Raw genomic sequence first — 17,223 nt, forward strand, 5'->3', positions numbered from 1 at the left:
TTACAAGAATTATCTGGTCTGAAAATTTTCTACTTTAAGAAAAATGGTCTATGTAGGGGATCCTAATGCTCCATCCCTTTTTTTGGCAAGTTTGGGACAATATTACCTGAGATGTCCCCTTTTTCCTCCTCCTCCTAGAAGAGCTGCATTTCTTTTAGCTTGCCTGAAAGTCCTTCATAATCATGTACTGATGGAATACTATGTTTGCTTATTTTTAAAAATAATCTGTTTTCTAAATTTAGGAGGCTTCTAATTTTGAGACACTATAAAATAGATATGTCATAATATATCTTGAAAGCTGCATGTCTTGAAATGTTTTTTCTGATAATTTCTGCTAGTTACAGCATGTACAGAGGATATTACCTTGAGGACTCAGCTTTTTGAAAGAGACTCACTTTCATTAGTGATTTTTGTCTTAAAGGTATATAACAGAAAATAGATGGTTATAAAGATAAAATAGGAATTTTATTATCTGGGCACTTGATATATGATATTGTTCAAAGTTTTGTGAACATTTTAATAAAGTTGATTGCTGTACCTGATCAATATGTATATATAAAATTAATAAGAATTTCACTTCAGATATAGAAGTCATTCAGTCAGTGAAGACTTTAGTGCTTTTATTCATGCTTAAGGGAATAACCATTTACGTTCTACAGCAATGAATAACAAGTCTAATATGTCATGTGTATGGGCCACAGTACATGAAATTGAGGAGAAACCCTGAGATACTGGTGTTGAAATTTCATTCTTTTTTGGTAGTCTTTTTGATGAGATACTTAGGCATTAACACACATTGTTATTTCTGTTGGCAATTATTTTTGACTTCAGTGGCAAATGATGATTCCTGAAAATGTTAATAAATTTCATGATGAATGTGAAATTAACCACATCAATATGAAATTGGTATAAACAATGTATTAATACTTGAATAAATACACACACTATCAATAATTTTACTATCATTCATATTCGTATCTGAGTAAATACACACACACAAGAATTTTACTATCATTCTCTCATTTCATGTGGAATGAGCAGATATGATGTATATGACCTGTAATCTGAATTCTTGAAAACCATTAAATTGCAGCTGCGCTTGAATGCAGAAAAATTTCGTGAGCTGTTATCTGAGAGGGCTGTACAATTTAGAGCTATTGAGAGACGATTGCTGACACGATTCAAAGACAAAACTCCTGCTCCTCTTCAACATCTGGACACCTTGCTAGAGGGAACATTCAGAGAGGTCAGTACAGTTTGATTATGAACCTAACCTTTCTTTATGATGTTGGTAAAACTTAGCTTCAAGCATAAAAGCTATGTTTTCCTGGTTACATTTACCATCCAAAGACCAGGAAGCAGTAATTTGTTTAACCTAATATTCCCTGTAAGTTTCCAGATGATTTGAAATAGTTTTATTTAATCTGTGACCACAAAATTTTTACTCCTAGGTCACACCAGCTTGACAGCACATCATTCTTTCCTAACTGATGTTGATAGTGTAAATATTTTATAGTTCATGTGAAAATATTTTATAGTTCATAGCTTATGTAAATATTTTATGGTACACTGTAAACTGGTGGAATGGTTTGGCTGGTGTAATGTTCACAACAACATTGTCTGAGGCTAAGTCCTTTCTTATGGGGCTTCTTTTTATGTTCTAATCATTTCAGAATGGAATAACTGCAGAATAACAATGTTTAAATAATAAAATCATTCCTAAACCATCCCCACAGTGTTTTCACCCCTTCTCCTGCCTCAGCTCTACATTACTTTAAAATAGCCTTTGTTTCATGATGTGTCTCCTTTGCTGAGATGTTACTTTGTGCATTTTGTGCTTTTCTGTTGGACAGTCCAATTTTTACTTTTTAACATGCCTTGTTAGAGGAGCTGAGAAACAATTAGATTGCTAGCTAGAAATGAGATTTATGCACTGTGGTGTATCAGGACAATTCAAAAATGAAGACAGGAAAAATATTTTTACTGTTTGGTTCATGAAAACCTTTCTGTAAATTACAGAAAACCGCCTTTCCATTTATGGTTAGACATAAGAGAAATATGCCTTTTTTTATATATTCAAGGCCAGGTTGGATGGAGCTTTGAGCAACCTGGTCTAGTGGGTTGGAATAAGATGATCTTTAAGGTTCCTTCAAACCCAAACCCTTCTATGATTCTGTCTTTAACGAGTTAACTATGAGATGGTGTAAGTTTGAGAGTGTTTTTTAATTCTTATTTTTTACTTTACAAAATACTAGGTGTTGTTAACACATAGATGGTTAACACTTTAAAATGGCACAACTAAGTAATCCCTAAAGATCAACAAAAGTGGGTCTCTTGAGCCTGCTTTTGCTATGCAGAACTGTTACCTTTAAACTTAAACCAACCAAGATGTTCTTGACAATTTCTTGAATTAAAGATTGGTTCTGGGAATATGACAAAAATCAGGTAGTTAAATGCATATTCTGGGAGTATATCTGAAAGATCCTTCAAACCAAAATTAGATGGGTCATCTTTTTAAATTATTATTATTATTTTTTTAATTAGAATTACAGTAGTTGAAAAGAGAATGAGGGAAAAGATGTATTTCTAGAGGATAAATGTTTATATTTTTCAATATTAGTTAAAATTTGATTTTAGGCAAGCTCAGATTTTTCTTGGTAGATTCCCTTTGTTATTTTCTTTTGTTCTTGAATCCCCTTGTAACAAAAACATGTTATTACAAACAAAAGTGTAGTGAAATAGTAATTACCATAGGGATCCCAATATTGTATACATTGCTTTGGAAGTGAGCACTGTGGTAGGACTTAATATTGTCTCTTTGCTGTTTGGGCGAAATGAAATTGCTTGGTGATGCATTTCCTGTGTTAGAAAAGACCTTGTTTTCTTTTTTTTAAAGTCTTTGTCATCTTCTGTCTTTGCTTGAACAAGTATATCTAATGCAAATATTTGAAGTATTCAAATAAGGAACATCTTTTTTCACTAAAGACGGTATAATGAGGCTGGATAAATATGAACAGTATAAAGTCTCACTCCAAAAATTATTTAAGCTGTAGTCTTTTTGACATAGAAATTAGTATTGTTGTATTTTTGAGACTACTGCTTTTTATAGGAATTGTTAGAAAAAAAATAATCATCTGTTTTTCTTTTGGAAAAGTTGTCTGATATGAGGACCATAGTTCTGTTCTTTAGTTTTTTCGATGGAGAATGTATTCAGTGAAGAAATGATCCATACCCCACGGAAGTAAGTAGCATGACTCCTGTCTGCTTCAGGGGAATTTGGATTGAACTCTGAATGTAAGTGGTGTAAAAGTTTTAGGGGGGTTGTAGTAAAATTGGTATGATAATTCCTACAATTAAATACTTCTAGTGTTGGAATAAAACTCAGTTCCTTTTCTATCTAACACCACTGTCTGAGAACATCATGTCTTATGCCAAAAACTTTTATAATGAGGAGAAAAGAAAAAAATTGCATAATTTTTCACTGAAGTAATTGTTTTGTACAAAAGAAAGGTATTTTCTGTGTTGGGTTTTGCAGTCAGAAAGAAAATGTGAATGTTTTGCTTTTATAGCGTACTCCAAACTTTGTCATCTAGAACAGGAAAGAATTTCCAGTTAACATGAATATCTGATTTCACTACTGTTTGTTTCACTCAGTCACCAGGACTTGGGTTCTATGAGTTACATTCTTGATCGAATAATTACTATAATTTATATATATTTATTTTAAGTGAAGCTGTAATGGTATAACCTCTCCTAATTCAGCCTGATGTAAAGATGTCTCTTACTGCTTCCCTTATTTCCTTTCATCAGAACAGTTATACTGAAGTTATAACCTTTCTGTGAACAGACTTTTTAATTCAAATCTAACAATCACAAATGTTCAACTCATGTAGCTTCACTGCCTGTTTGATACCTATTTAAAATGTATTCTGTGCAGTTCTTTCTTTGCCAAACTACAAATTGTTATAATGAATTGCTGAACTGATTTGAATTTTACAGCTGTAGTTGACTGTAAATGTTAGTTTTCAGATTTTCAACTTGATCAAGTATAAGTTGTTTGTGTGGTATGTGAGTAGAGATACACGTCAAAGCCATCGATGCCGAGGCAGAGAAAATTAATCAAGCTGCATTTATTTGTCTTGTAAAGTTCATTTCTATTTACAAACTACTTTTTTTATGTATCTTCTTGTACATGACCAAGAGGGCAGGATGTATTCAGTGCTACAATAAATTTGCAAATTTATTGTAAGGAAACTGTAGCCTTACTTTTAATCTTCACAATAAAGGAGAAACAGGCATTGATGTGTGCAGTGATGAGAAGCTTCTTTTGTTTTTATACTCCTTTTCAGTATTTTCTTCTAGAATTCGTCTTTATGAATTAACCGTATATGTCAATATAGATTTGAGTTTTACAGTAGTTAACAAATAGTGACATACGGTGTTCTGTTCTGGAAGGAAAAGAAAAGCTATTTTATATGTAGTAACTTTGTATATTGGTAAAAGTCATTATTGTGGTTTTATTGTGGTCATTATTGTGATGTTTGAGTGATTTGTAGGAAGACCCTATGAAAATAGTGGAAAATAAGTTTTTGATAGATGCTATTTGTGTGACTATGTACTACAGTTTCTTGAGCTCTGGTTTAAAAACCACCACCAACAACAAACCAGTGCAATTGGATGTGCTGCTAGCTCTTGTTCTAAACAAGGAATTTAATGCGATGAATTTACAAGTAAACAGCAGTTGAGATTACATAGGCTTTTTCAGTTTAAAGGAATTGGAATATGAAATAAGATTGCAGCAAATTGCATGGTACCTGCTGTAAACAGTATGTACTTTATACAATGCTCACTTAGTAGAGACATGTTATTGCTTGAAAGTGTAAGTTAATGGTCTTTAATCTCTACAGTGTGTTTTCTGTCGTATTATAGAATCATAGTTTGGCAGTTGCTGCAGGTGGTTGCCTTGAAATGATAATTTTCATGCATTGACTCTTGACATACATTATTGGGGTTTCCAGGTACAATTTGGAATTTACGATAGGGGTCATAAGAATCACTATTTCAACCCATGTAGATTATAACCTAGTGAATCGAAGCAGTACCAGGCATGTTTAGTTGTAAACTATTTAATCCAGTTACTATGTTTAGAAGATTAGTGCAGTTATACTCCTCGTGATCATCTTATTTATATTATTACTGAAAAGCTTGTCCCACAGAAATACCTGGCTGCAAGCAGCGATAATATGACTTTCAACGCAGTTCTCGGATACTGTTCCATAAACAATTAGTTGTCCAGTTCATTTTGCTTTCTTTGGTATATAGCCTGTATCTGTCTTGGCTGGTCTTGGTCTTGTATCTTGAAGTCTGCATATGAATTGCAGCTTGAAGAAATTAATGCATATAGGAATTTTTCATTTAAAAATTCTTGCGTGAAACAAGGGAACAAAGTATTCAGAGTCCTTCAATTTTTGGAGAAGTAGTTGTATGTTAGTGTTTACAGGCAAAAAGGTGAATTATCTTATTTTACAGTTGTGAGGAGTTTTCATCCTACTGCTGCTGATCATGCATGTTGGATTCTCTTCATTCTGGTTTGTGATCCAACAAGAATGTTGAAATCTTGTCAAACAGTATTTAAACTATTAAAATACTGTGTGCCAGTTCTTGTCCATTTTATAATAATTTTTGATAACTATCAGGCGAAAATTAGTTTTGGGTGTAAATCAGTATGACAACAGAAATAACCAGTTGAATCTGAATTGTATCTTCTGAATCATATGATTTCCTCTTTGAAATTTTGGCACTTCAAGTGAAAACCAGTATTCCAATTAATAGTTGACAAATATCCAAATGTAAGCCTGTTATGTCCTTTTTGTCTAACACATATGATCAGTTTTCAGAAAAGACTTAGCTGATTTAAACCAGTATTATTACAGGGAGCCTGATTTATAAGACATGGGATTTTGCCTCAGTATTTAAGGGCTTGCCTTTGTGAGTGGGGACCAGGTGTTATGTATTTGCTTCACCTGAATTCCACATGAGCTACATATGAATGAAATGACACAGGTGCAAAGCTCCCAGATGGCAAAATTGAGCAAAAATTGTACTAATACACCTTCAGCACTGCACTAATATAGTTACGTGGCTCCCAGATTGGAGATGGTTCATAATTTCCCATTTTAGAATGTGAGTGGAACAGCTTTTGGACTCTCCACACCCTTTTCTGCAGACATGCTCTTTTTCTGAGCTGTTGGGTGCTGTGACTAGCAGAATTGTTGATACTCTTTCTTTGGGTCTCTAGGCACATGCTTTAGGTTCAATCCCAGAAACTCATGCTCAGAGGTTTCCAGAATCCACTTACCTCAAACTAGTGTCAGCTTTGCCAGCTTTGCCCAGGTGCACGTACTGTTTCCCCACTGTTGAAGGTATGTGTATTTGATACTTAAGCAAATCATAATTAAATTCTGTGGATGAGTTTTAAATGTGCATGTGCACGTGTACACACATGCATTTTGTTGTATGGTAATATGAAACATACAAATATGTGAAAAACAGTGCAATCCTAAATGGAAGTTTCTGACTTATTTTCATCTGTTCAGTGAGAGGTTTTGATCTTGTCACTGCTTTCTGAAAGGAAACATAAACCTCCCCTCTTTGTCTTCATTCTATTAGCTTGTTTCCTTTTCTTTTTCCACTCTTGGAAATAAGATTTCCCTCAGCTACCAAATGACTCGTCCTTTTGATTTTAGGTCTGTTATTATTGGGACTTGATTCCAGACTCACCTGATTGAACTGACTCCCTATAATCAGCCATTTTGTTTTGTTTTGTTTTGTTTTAGGGAACTGGAAGTCCTCCAGGTTAGTGATCCTTGATGGTTTCAGGCTGTTGGCTGCCTGTTAGATGCAGTAATTTCTTTAGATATTTCCGCAGCGATTTCAGCACAAAGATGTGGAGTATATCGAGGGCAAATACCTACATCTAGGAGGGCAGTAGAAAATTTATAGGCAGTAATACAAAAATGATACATTTGTGTACATGTGTCTGTGCATATGTATGTGTACATATGCATAATTTGTCAAACCTTTAGTCTTCAGAATTGTTCCTGAATGTATTTTCAGCACTGTATATCATAAATAAGAGCTAGCATTTTGCTTCCATGATAGTTGAACCAACAGTTCCAGCACTTAGTATACTAAAGAAATGAATAAACATCTTCCCATTTGTCTCTCTACCTCACATCCATCTACTGATTTAGGAAGCTATGCTCTTAATTTCTGTTCTCTGATCTGCTACAGAGGTGTAATACCAATTAAGTATGGGCATTATTTTGGGCATTATTATGGGCAAAATTAGGAAATTGTGTTTACTCAAATATATGTATATGTATACATATTCAATTACATATTCATATTCAATCATATACAATTTCCTAATTTTTTAAAAGCATGAGTGCTGTTCCTTGCAGTATTTTAACACTTGCAGTGCATAGAGCACTTCGATTCTTGGTGATTTGTGGTCAGTAGCAAATAAAACTCATTATGTTCTATTCACTAAGACACACTTAGAGTGTCATTAAAGGTCCATTAACTCTTTGTTCAAGCCTCTTAGCTCCTTTCCTTGCTTATTAATCAGTTGATAAAAATCTCAAAACTGATCATTAGTGATTGAGTATTCACTCAAGAGTTGCACTTCTGACACACATGGCCTCAGGAACTCGACATTTTGGAAATGATTCATTGCTTGATTAGTAAGGACTTCTACCTCAAAGCAAAACCATTAGGGTTTATCATGCTTGACTCAAAGGCTGTATATCACACCCGTTCCTGTAATAGTCATTTTCACCAGATAATGTCAGTGAGAACTACACCCATAATATAAATTGTCAGTGAGATATAAATATTATAAATATTATATAAATATATATAAAATATAAATGTCAGTGAGAACTACACCCATAATATAAATTAGTTCTTTCTGGCTTAAATAAATATGCTGTTCTTTGGAGATGCTATGCTTCCCTTCCCTTCCCTTCCCTTCCCTTCCCTTCCCTTCCCTTCCCTTCCCTTCCCTTCCCTTCCCTTCCCTTCCCTTCCCTTCCCTTCCTTCCCTTCCCTTCCCTTCCCTTCCCTTCCCTTCCCTTCCCTTCCTCCCTTCCCTTCCCTTCCCTTCCCTTCCCTTCCCTTCCCTTCCTTCCCTTCCCTTCCCTTCCCTTCCCTTCCCTTCCCTTCCCTTCCCTTCCCTTCCCTTCCCTTCCCTTCCTTCCCTTCCCTTCCTTCCCTTCCCTTTCCTTTCCTTTCCTTTCCTTTCCGTTCCTTTCCTTTCCTTTCCTTTCCTTTCCTTTCCTTTCCTTTCCTTTTCCTTTCCTTTCCTTTCCTTTCCTTTCCTTTCCTCTCCTCTAAAAGTAACTTATTGGCTATTACTTATAATTCAAATTCTCTATTTTACTTATTTAGCTTTAATAGTGGAATACTTGCAAGGTCATCAAAGCCCTTTTTATTGAAGATGTATTCCAAAACTGTCTGAAAGTAGTTAGCTTGGGAAGCATATATTGAGATTGCTGGTACAACTCTTGTGTTTGAGTCTACTTGCTCCAGTGAGGGATAGTCTTCTCTTAAGATCAACCAGTTTGTGGGACAAACAGGTAAAACTGATGCTCGTATCTTTAGCAATGCATAATACATGATGGATTTCTGTAGGGACTAAAATAACTTGTGGGTCTTTGAGTGAAAATGGAACAGTTTGCCTGCAATTCCCAGAGAAAGGAATACTGATATGTCTTATTTATTTGAAAGAAATCTTTCTCATATTTTCTGAAAGACAGTGTATCAGATACCTGTACTGAAGCTTAAATTATTGCTAGGCTCTCTCATAGGGAAAAATGTTCTCCATAGACAAGAGAGGAAATGCTAAGCAGTAGCGGAAACAAAACTAGAATAAAAAAAAAATCATACAGCGTTCATAGAAAGATGGAAAACCCTACTATTTCATGTTCCTTAGAAAGTTTTTCTGGGTCAGCCCTGTAATTATGCAGTACAACAGCGATATAGTTGAGAACAACTTTGGGAAATTTGAAAGCATTTGGTATGGATAACATTTTTATCTTGTTCGTTGTTTATACTCTTTATGCCAATCGACTTAGAAAAAGGAATACCTATTAAAGGCCTTTGAATTTGTAGTCTTTCATGTTACAATGTGTCTATTTACTGCTGTCAGTAGGCTCATAATATATTTAGCTTGAAGAGGTTAACAAGCATACCTTGGAGTGTTACTTTTATTTTCTGTTCTGTGACACTTAACAAAATCCCATTATACAATTGAGTAGTATTATAATGTTAAAATGTTAATTTGTTCTGCATTCCGTTAAAATTGGATTTTTTTCTTGTGCATTGGCCCATGCGTTTTGTATAAAACCTATAATTTAAACACTGCACCATAGAAATGCCCTAAATTAGTAACCTTTTGCCTTTGCTACCTTAATTACATCTCATTATTTAGTACTTAAAGAGCAACCTCTAGCTATTGGTTAAATATTTGCTAGCTAATTAGATTTGTCATGTTAAAGAAAACAGTAGCCTTTGCCTCTGTCCTAATTTGAATGGGGCTTCAGAGTTTTGAGAAAACTTTCTTCCATACTTTTCTGGAGGAAAAATGAACTTTTTGCATTTTCCTTTTTCTTTTTTTTTTTTTTTTCCCATTTCTTTTTAATGAGCATGTCATCATCCATTATCTGTCTATTACATTCCAGTAGACAACTGCCAGTCTGTCTTAAGATATATATTTTAGGAAAGGTTTTTCTGTCTCAATATATTATTGTGTCTTCTAGGTATATTTATTCCTTTCAGCTTTTATGAACATCGGATACACTCAATTTCTTTTTCTTTTTATTGTAGAAGCAAATATGAAGCAGATTAGTTGTTGGCTACTAGTAGCTGTCTTTCAGACTTTTTTTATACCTCTTTCCAGAAACAAGTCTGTGTTCTTTGAGCAAATTCATAAGGAATATGATTCATTAAAACATCTGCAAAACCCTGTTTTCTGACAAATGTAAGGATTGTGTTTCTCTCTCTCTCTCTCTCTCTCTTTTTTTTTTTAATTTTATATGGAAATTCTACACTGCCGAAGTTATGAACAGTTTATAGGTTGACTTAATCTTCAACGTTTTATCCAGACGTACTGGATTGTATTATTTTTGCATTTTATTTTGCTTTTACCATTTTCTCCTTTGTATAAAAGCATGTGAATGGATTATAGTTCATAATTGCAACTAGTAAGAATTCTGTGATGTGAAATTACCTGTGATTTGCAAAAGATATCTTGCATCATTTCCTGCTTTTCTTTTTTTCTGAGATCCACAGTAGTGGAAACTTGTCTACAATAGGTTTTCTATCCGACTTGACTCCTAGCCAGTCATTCACATCAATACCTAACTACTGCTCCCCTTGTATACTTCTCAATCTGTTGCCTCGCACTCTCCATTTGATTTTGGAAGCCTAGCATCTCCAAATAGTTTGTTCACCCATTCTTCATATATATATTTTGTTACACTGGAGGTTAAAACTGAAGAGAGTGGCATGGTTACAAACTGAAGTACAACTCTCCATTTGTATTTATTGTTGTAACGTCACTGACCTTTTATTTTTAAAAAGCCATTGGAGACAAATGGAGAAAAATGTGTTAATACAAGTCTTCAACTTGCTCATGTATTTTTCTTCTGTGGGAAGAACAGAGAAACATTTGGTCTCTAGTGTATTAACTTTGTTACTATGAAAAATAATGTCATTTTGAATTTTTTTTTTTCTTTTTTTTTGGAGGTGTTGGGGGGAAGGAGGATGTAGTGGCAGGGAATGCCAGTAGTGCAATTCCAGAGAAACAGGTTGGCCTGACCAGTATCGGGCTAAGTACATTAACCTTTGAAGTAGTTAGTTTCTCTAAAAACTTTTTTCATGTTTTCTGTTTCCTTTGTCACTGTTTATAGATTCTATATTGCTGGAAGCTTTGAAGCCATTACTTTACTATTCATGTGAGGGTATTGACTGCATTTATTCTTATTTTCAAATTCAACAAGGCAATCTGTAAAGGCAATAATTATCCAAGAGGCCCTGTTGTTCTTTGGAAAAAAAAAAATCTATGGAAACCTTTCCCTGAGAGGGGTTCTTGAGATTTATGTGGATTACAGAGTATTAAGAAGGGTCATTCCTTAATTTTCTTTCCAAGCTAAAATGCCAAGACACAATTTTAGCAGGTATTAGTAAAAATTGAAAAGTATGTTTTGTGTTCTGGGACTGGTGCCAACATCTGTATTTGCAATTCCCAAGACAGGTCTAAGAGTGAAAGCTTTTCCTCATTGCCCTCAGAAGACTTCTAGAAAAAAGCCTGCGACATTTCTGTTCCATTGCATCTGTGTTATTTACTTCCCCTTTAAATTATTTTCTGTAGAAGTTTATGGTCAATCCAAAGAGTGGGGAAAAATGTCATAACCCTTTGTTTTGATCACAGGTGCATTTTTCTAGTAGGAAGTCACGTTTCATTTGACATGTGGGATGTTTGGGTGATTCTGCAGCAGATCCTGAGCCAGAATAAATTATCACAGGAGTTAATAGTTTTGACCGTGAACTGGGGTCTGTTCTTTAGCCCAGTTAAGTTTCTTCAGGTTCTTCTAGTGAAAGAAATGGGGCTGCAAATTTTGCAATTTCATATGTGCAGCAAATTGTCAGTTTTTCTTTTTTTTTTTAAGGGACTCAGTCTTGTCTTACTTTAGGCAAGTGTTATAACAATTTACATTGTCTTTTGAATTTTTACTATTATTTTGAGCAGAGTGATCAAATGGAGGGAATAAGGTTTCTAGGCATATGTTTTTTTTTTTTTTTTTTTAAATAATGTCCTTATCAGGTGTAGGATTTTTAAAATGAAGGAGGCAAATTTTCCAGTCTGTGTTCCAGAAGCCTCTTCAGTGCCTTACTGAGATCTTAATTTGTTATAGTTTTATTCTGAGCAGTAGTGAGCACTCTGTAATCCTGCTTGATGTAGGACTGTTGCAGGTGCTCTTCTAAAATGGGACACATATCGGAACAACAAAATATGGATTTAAAGATGTAAACACTGTTTTTAAAAATCTGAAATGGCAGTGTGTGCTCCAAAACAGTGTATTTTTACAAGAAATAATATTTCTGTCTTTTTAGGCTTTTTAGTTAGCATTTGTATTACATATGGGACAATGTTTCTTTCAGCTTAAAAATGGATTGTTCCAGCAGAGTGCAGCAAAAGACAAATATTGTAAATATGTTTAGTTTTCCTGTCAAGAGTTGGTATGCCAAAAAGTGTGTGTGTGTGTGTGTGGAGAACTTAGGTAAAAGGAGTGCCTAATTTATAAAATACCAAATAAAATGTGGAGAATCTGCATAAGCAGATTGCAGTTTAGTAAGTTCTTTCTGCAGGTTTTTCCTTCTGCAACTCTTAGGTAGACTTTGCTAGGAAAATAGTTATAGAATTGTTAATATATAATGAATAATATATAAAGTCTTTAAAGATTTTTCAAACGTTAGTGATAAATAGAAGCAGAACTTTGAATTGTAGATAGCTAAATGTTGTTGGTTAGTAATTTTTCTGAGACTGGACTGCAAGCACATGGAAGAATTGAGATTACAATTCAGGCGTTTTTCCTTTCTTCCCCATACTTGGGCAATTAGACTGCTCTGCCTTTCATGATTTTAGCTACTGTATTTTTTTCCCCCTACTTAACTGCTTGGAATTTAGTGAGTCTTATTTTTGGCCTTTGTTTCACCATAACATGCAAAAATTTCCTTTACAGTTTTGAAGCCTTACTTTAAATTACACTGTTAAGAAAAGATTATATAGTTACCTTCTCCCCCAGAAATGTAAGTAAGAGTAAGTGTGAGAATATTTGGTTCTGGATAATATACACAATTTGAGTCAGCCTTCTAGTTTACTCTTGGGAAAAATTTCCAGTGACACAAAAGGATTCTTGCACGTTCCTTAAACATCTGCATGTCTAAAGTCACTTCAAGCTATTTTTTCTTTATATAGGCACAGCTTTGTTAGATATTAGCAATTAAAGAATACTGAAGAGACCACTGAGAAGTGTAGTTATTTTTATTATAATTCTAAAGCCAATAGTAATTTTCAGAAGCTGAAAAGAGAATACCTAGTCTTTAAAGCATGTGTTAATGTATATGAGATACTTAGCAAAGAAAAAGTTAATAGAAGTACATATAAAAATTCAGATTAAAAATTGTTTATGTAAAATATTTCTTAAGAAATCTCAAAAGAATGAAATTTTCCTTAATACATCTGTTAAAATTTATATAATTTGAATCAAGCCATACATTTTTCTGATAGTTTCTGATGTTATTCACATGTGATAATCTGGATTTAAAGCCCTAAATACGTGTATGTTTTCACTGTTTGAGTTGCAGCCTGATCCTGGGTTTCAAAATGCCTTGCACTGCCAAAGTTGAAGGGAAGTGTTCCCAGGCGAGTTCGTTTTCAGCTCATTAATCAACATGAACAGGTCAAATGTGAGACTGAGGGTGTGCAACGCTGGGATTCCCATCCAGTCGCTTGTATGCACTGGAGACCCGTCATCCCCACAACATGCCTTCCCATCCTTCAGCAGGTCCCCTTCCCCTCTGGCCAAGACTGGCCCTTTCCCTGATGCCGTTGCTTGCTGCTCTAGTCCCTTCCTCCTCCTCCCTGCTGGTCAGATATGAACAGTTCTCCAGGGCACTAACATTGCCATGCTGAAGGGCAAGGGATGCTGGTTTGGAGAGTAATCACCCTAGGCCTTGTAGGAGGCTATTCCAGCATTTTAGTCTGATACAACCAACAGCTCTCCAATTTTCCACGTGCTCTTGGTTCTAGAAGCTGTTGGTAATAGCCTCTGGTATATGTTGAATGAGGATTTTCTTCTACTGTGACCTGAACTCTCTCAGATAGCAATAAATAAAGCTCCTTTTTTAGGTTGAAAATACCACTGTTTGGTTCTGATCAGAATCTTTAATACACAGTGAAGTAACTCTAAATTTATGGAGTACCTTTAGACTCCAGTTAGGATCTAGGCACCCTGTGTATTGGATGCTATGTAAATTGAAAATAAGCCTTTTCTTCTCCCTCCCCTCCCCCCTTTTTTTTCCACCTGAATTTCTTGCCATTTCAGTACACCAAATCTGAACCAAGATTTCAATTTAACATGTCTGACCTAAGGATGAAGGTCAGAGTGATAAGGACATAGGGGTCTTTAGGGAAGTGGTTACACAATATGATGATTCTGGATTCATCTCTTGACTTTTCTGATATTGTTTATTTTGTTTAAATTATTGGATCTGTCTCAGTCTGTAGTCTGCAGGGAATTAGTTACTCACATTTACCATATCAGAAAATCTTAACAGAGCCAGAGCTGTGTTAAGCTCATCTAATAGTTTTGTTGTTTTCCTCCTTGCCTCAGTTTTGTAAAGACTTTATTTGCAAGAATACAAAGGGGAATACTCACTAATCACTCACTAATGAGAAAATGCGATTATTGGAGTAGTCATTATTCTTGTGAAAGTGATGCTTAGTTTTACAGAGCGCATTATTTGTCTTGATGAACTAAAGAGATCAATGCTTGTAGCCTATAATGATCATGAAGAAGAGTTTAAAACTCTCTCCAATTAGTGTTGAGAATGTGACAGTGACTAATTTTAGGGCTGCAGTATTCATTATCTAAACATTCCTTTGTGGTAGCACAGCGTGGCCACTCTCAAGTTGGAACCTTTCTGTGCAGGCACAGCCCAAACTTCCTCTGACTTTGCCTTCTGGCAGGCCCAGACTGCCAGCTGAGTGGAATTGCTGTGTATGTGGTTTTTATCCATATTTTTACTGGCCAGTTGCTTCGTGTTTGCTGCTAGCAAGACCACCGTAGCTCTGAAACCAGCTTGAAAGGCTTGCAGAGTATACTTATGGCTGAGAGGAAAGGAGGTGAGAATGCAAAGATTTAATAGTCATAATAAAATAAAAAACAACAACAACAAAAAAAAAAAACACTGAACCTGAAGATAGAATCATAAAAGCTCTTTGGGTTGAGGAGACTTTGAGTTGATGATTAAGCCTTGATTATTGTCTTGCTGAGTCCGTAGCTTGGTCCTGCAATTTTTATATGAAGAAGTCATTAGCCTGAGAAGTGCTTTGTGTAAGTAGTACAATGAAGGTTTAAAAAATTCAGCAAGGGGAAAGAATGTTAAGACAGTGGCTGCAAAGAGCACATTCACTGTTTTTTGAGATGAGGAAAAAGAGAAGACGAAGTGATAACTTGAAAAGAATATGTTGTACTATTTATTTATTTATTTATTTATTTTTTATTTAATGATGACACAAACTTATATGCCCCTGGATTGACTATACCACATGAACTATGTGCAGAGAAAGAGGACAGATTTGGGGCCGTGGAATACAGAGCTGTCTTTGTTATTGTAGTACCAGACCCTTTGCAGTCTTCATTTTTACTTTTCCAGGCACTGCAACTAGTAGGGGTTATTTATGGTCTGCACAGTGTGACTGTTTGTGGCGGTTGTGAGGCAGTAGGAAAGGAGGGGAGATCTGGGTCTTGGATGGATTTGTTAAGCCTAGAAGAGAGGTGGGTGTGGGCTATTTTTAGGTAAGATATTGCAGAGGATAGCACTCTGTACTTTCAGCAATAGTGAGTCAGATTTTAGCTGAAGGGAGATAAAAGTGTTTGAACAGCTATTGATTTTGGTTAAAAGGAGGAGAGTTTAGGAAGACTAAGGGCTACAGAAAAATGGTAGAGATTGTACTTAGATGAATAGATGGGTAAGATGAGAAAGCGAAGAGTGGAAGAGAATCTGGAACTTTCAGATAAAAATAAAATAAATATTTTTATACATGCTACTTTTTCTTATTTTTTTTTCCACCCAAATAATCAATTTGTAGAGGCCTAGAAAGGATTTAAAAAGGGAGTGGGAATTTAGATTTTGCATGTCCTGACTGGAAGAAGAGAGATGGGATAGGGAAGGATAGAGGGGAAGAAAACCCAGAAAGTACAGAAGCTAGTCATGCTTCAAAGCAATAGTAAATATTTGGTAAAGATAAAGCAACATTTATGCAGCTTTTACACTCTTTTGTCACATTTGATTCTTTTCATCTAGTAAAGATAATAAATAAATAATCATAAAATATTTGTGTTTGAAAGTTCTTCTTTGGTTTTCATGAAGAGTATTTATTTTCCATCAGTCCATTACAGTGTAACATTGATTGGTGCATGTAATGTATTATTCATACTGTTCTAGTTTCATCCCATTAGCAATGCCAACATTATGTGGAGTTCTGCAGTGGTAATGTTGTGTGAAGAGTCTTTGTACAGCAACTTGTGCCGTGGTTCAGATCCTATTTCACGTTTAGTGACAAGACAGAGCGAACAACAGCACATTATTGATAGTACTCAGACTTTGTTCCCCCTTCCTCCCCCTAAATGCAATGAGCGTCGTAAATGTACTGTAGAGCTATAAACCAAATTGTGAAAGGCAGAATGTGTGTATCAGAACTAGTTTATTTTTAGTTCCTGTATTATATCTTTGTCTTCCCAATGGCTAGAGTCATCAGAACAGACAAATAACTAAAACCATCAGCTGACAAAAATAGCAAGAAAAGAATTAAAAGCAGCCTTCAAATAAAATAGTCTGACATTTTGGTCCACATATATGATCCTTTGGGTATACTTTTTGATCATGTAAATTAAGGTGTGCCTAGAATTGATTTAAATATGTACTAAAGCCAACTTCACAGCATGGTTAAGATTACTGAAGGTCTGCCTAATGCTAGTACAACAACAAAAAATACATTTTCATTTGAATCACAACTTAGGTTTGATTGCAGGTGGGTTCTTTATGCTGCATTGTGCGTGGGAACTTTTTTCACATGCAGTAGGCCCAGCCTACTGTGATGTGATATCCACCAAATTCAGTGATAATCAGTTCATTGACTGATTGGTTAGGGCGTGGCCTTGTTGCCTGAATGCTTAGTTCCATTTTTTTTCCCCCCAAAAAAAGGGTTTTCTTCCTGATTCTCTCTGAAAATCAAGTCCACAAAAAAATTGAAATCTCTAAACAAGTAAATGAATATTAAAATAATAACTAAAAAAAACCCAAAACACCCTACTACTTAATTTCTGAATACTTAGTTTGTGGAATTACAAGGAAATAAAATTGAAAGTTTGA

The 17,223-nt window shown here is 35.0% G+C and overlaps 1 protein-coding gene across 7 annotated transcripts in view; it reads left to right on the forward strand.

Annotated features, from left to right (window-relative positions):
- The window catches only part of BBS9 (Bardet-Biedl syndrome 9), a 321,265-nt gene that overhangs the window by 97,747 nt on the left and 206,295 nt on the right, over window positions 1-17,223 (forward strand). For all 7 annotated transcript variants that reach the window (XM_040548841.1, XM_040548842.1, XM_040548845.1 and 4 more), the window contains one exon: window positions 1,094-1,246. In XM_040548841.1, the coding sequence (XP_040404775.1) occupies window positions 1,094-1,246 (153 nt within the window). The remainder of the gene's footprint in view (window positions 1-1,093; window positions 1,247-17,223) is intronic.

Source organism: Cygnus olor, chromosome 2 (genome assembly GCF_009769625.2).
Source record: "Cygnus olor isolate bCygOlo1 chromosome 2, bCygOlo1.pri.v2, whole genome shotgun sequence".
NCBI classification, from domain to species: domain Eukaryota; kingdom Metazoa; phylum Chordata; class Aves; order Anseriformes; family Anatidae; genus Cygnus; species Cygnus olor.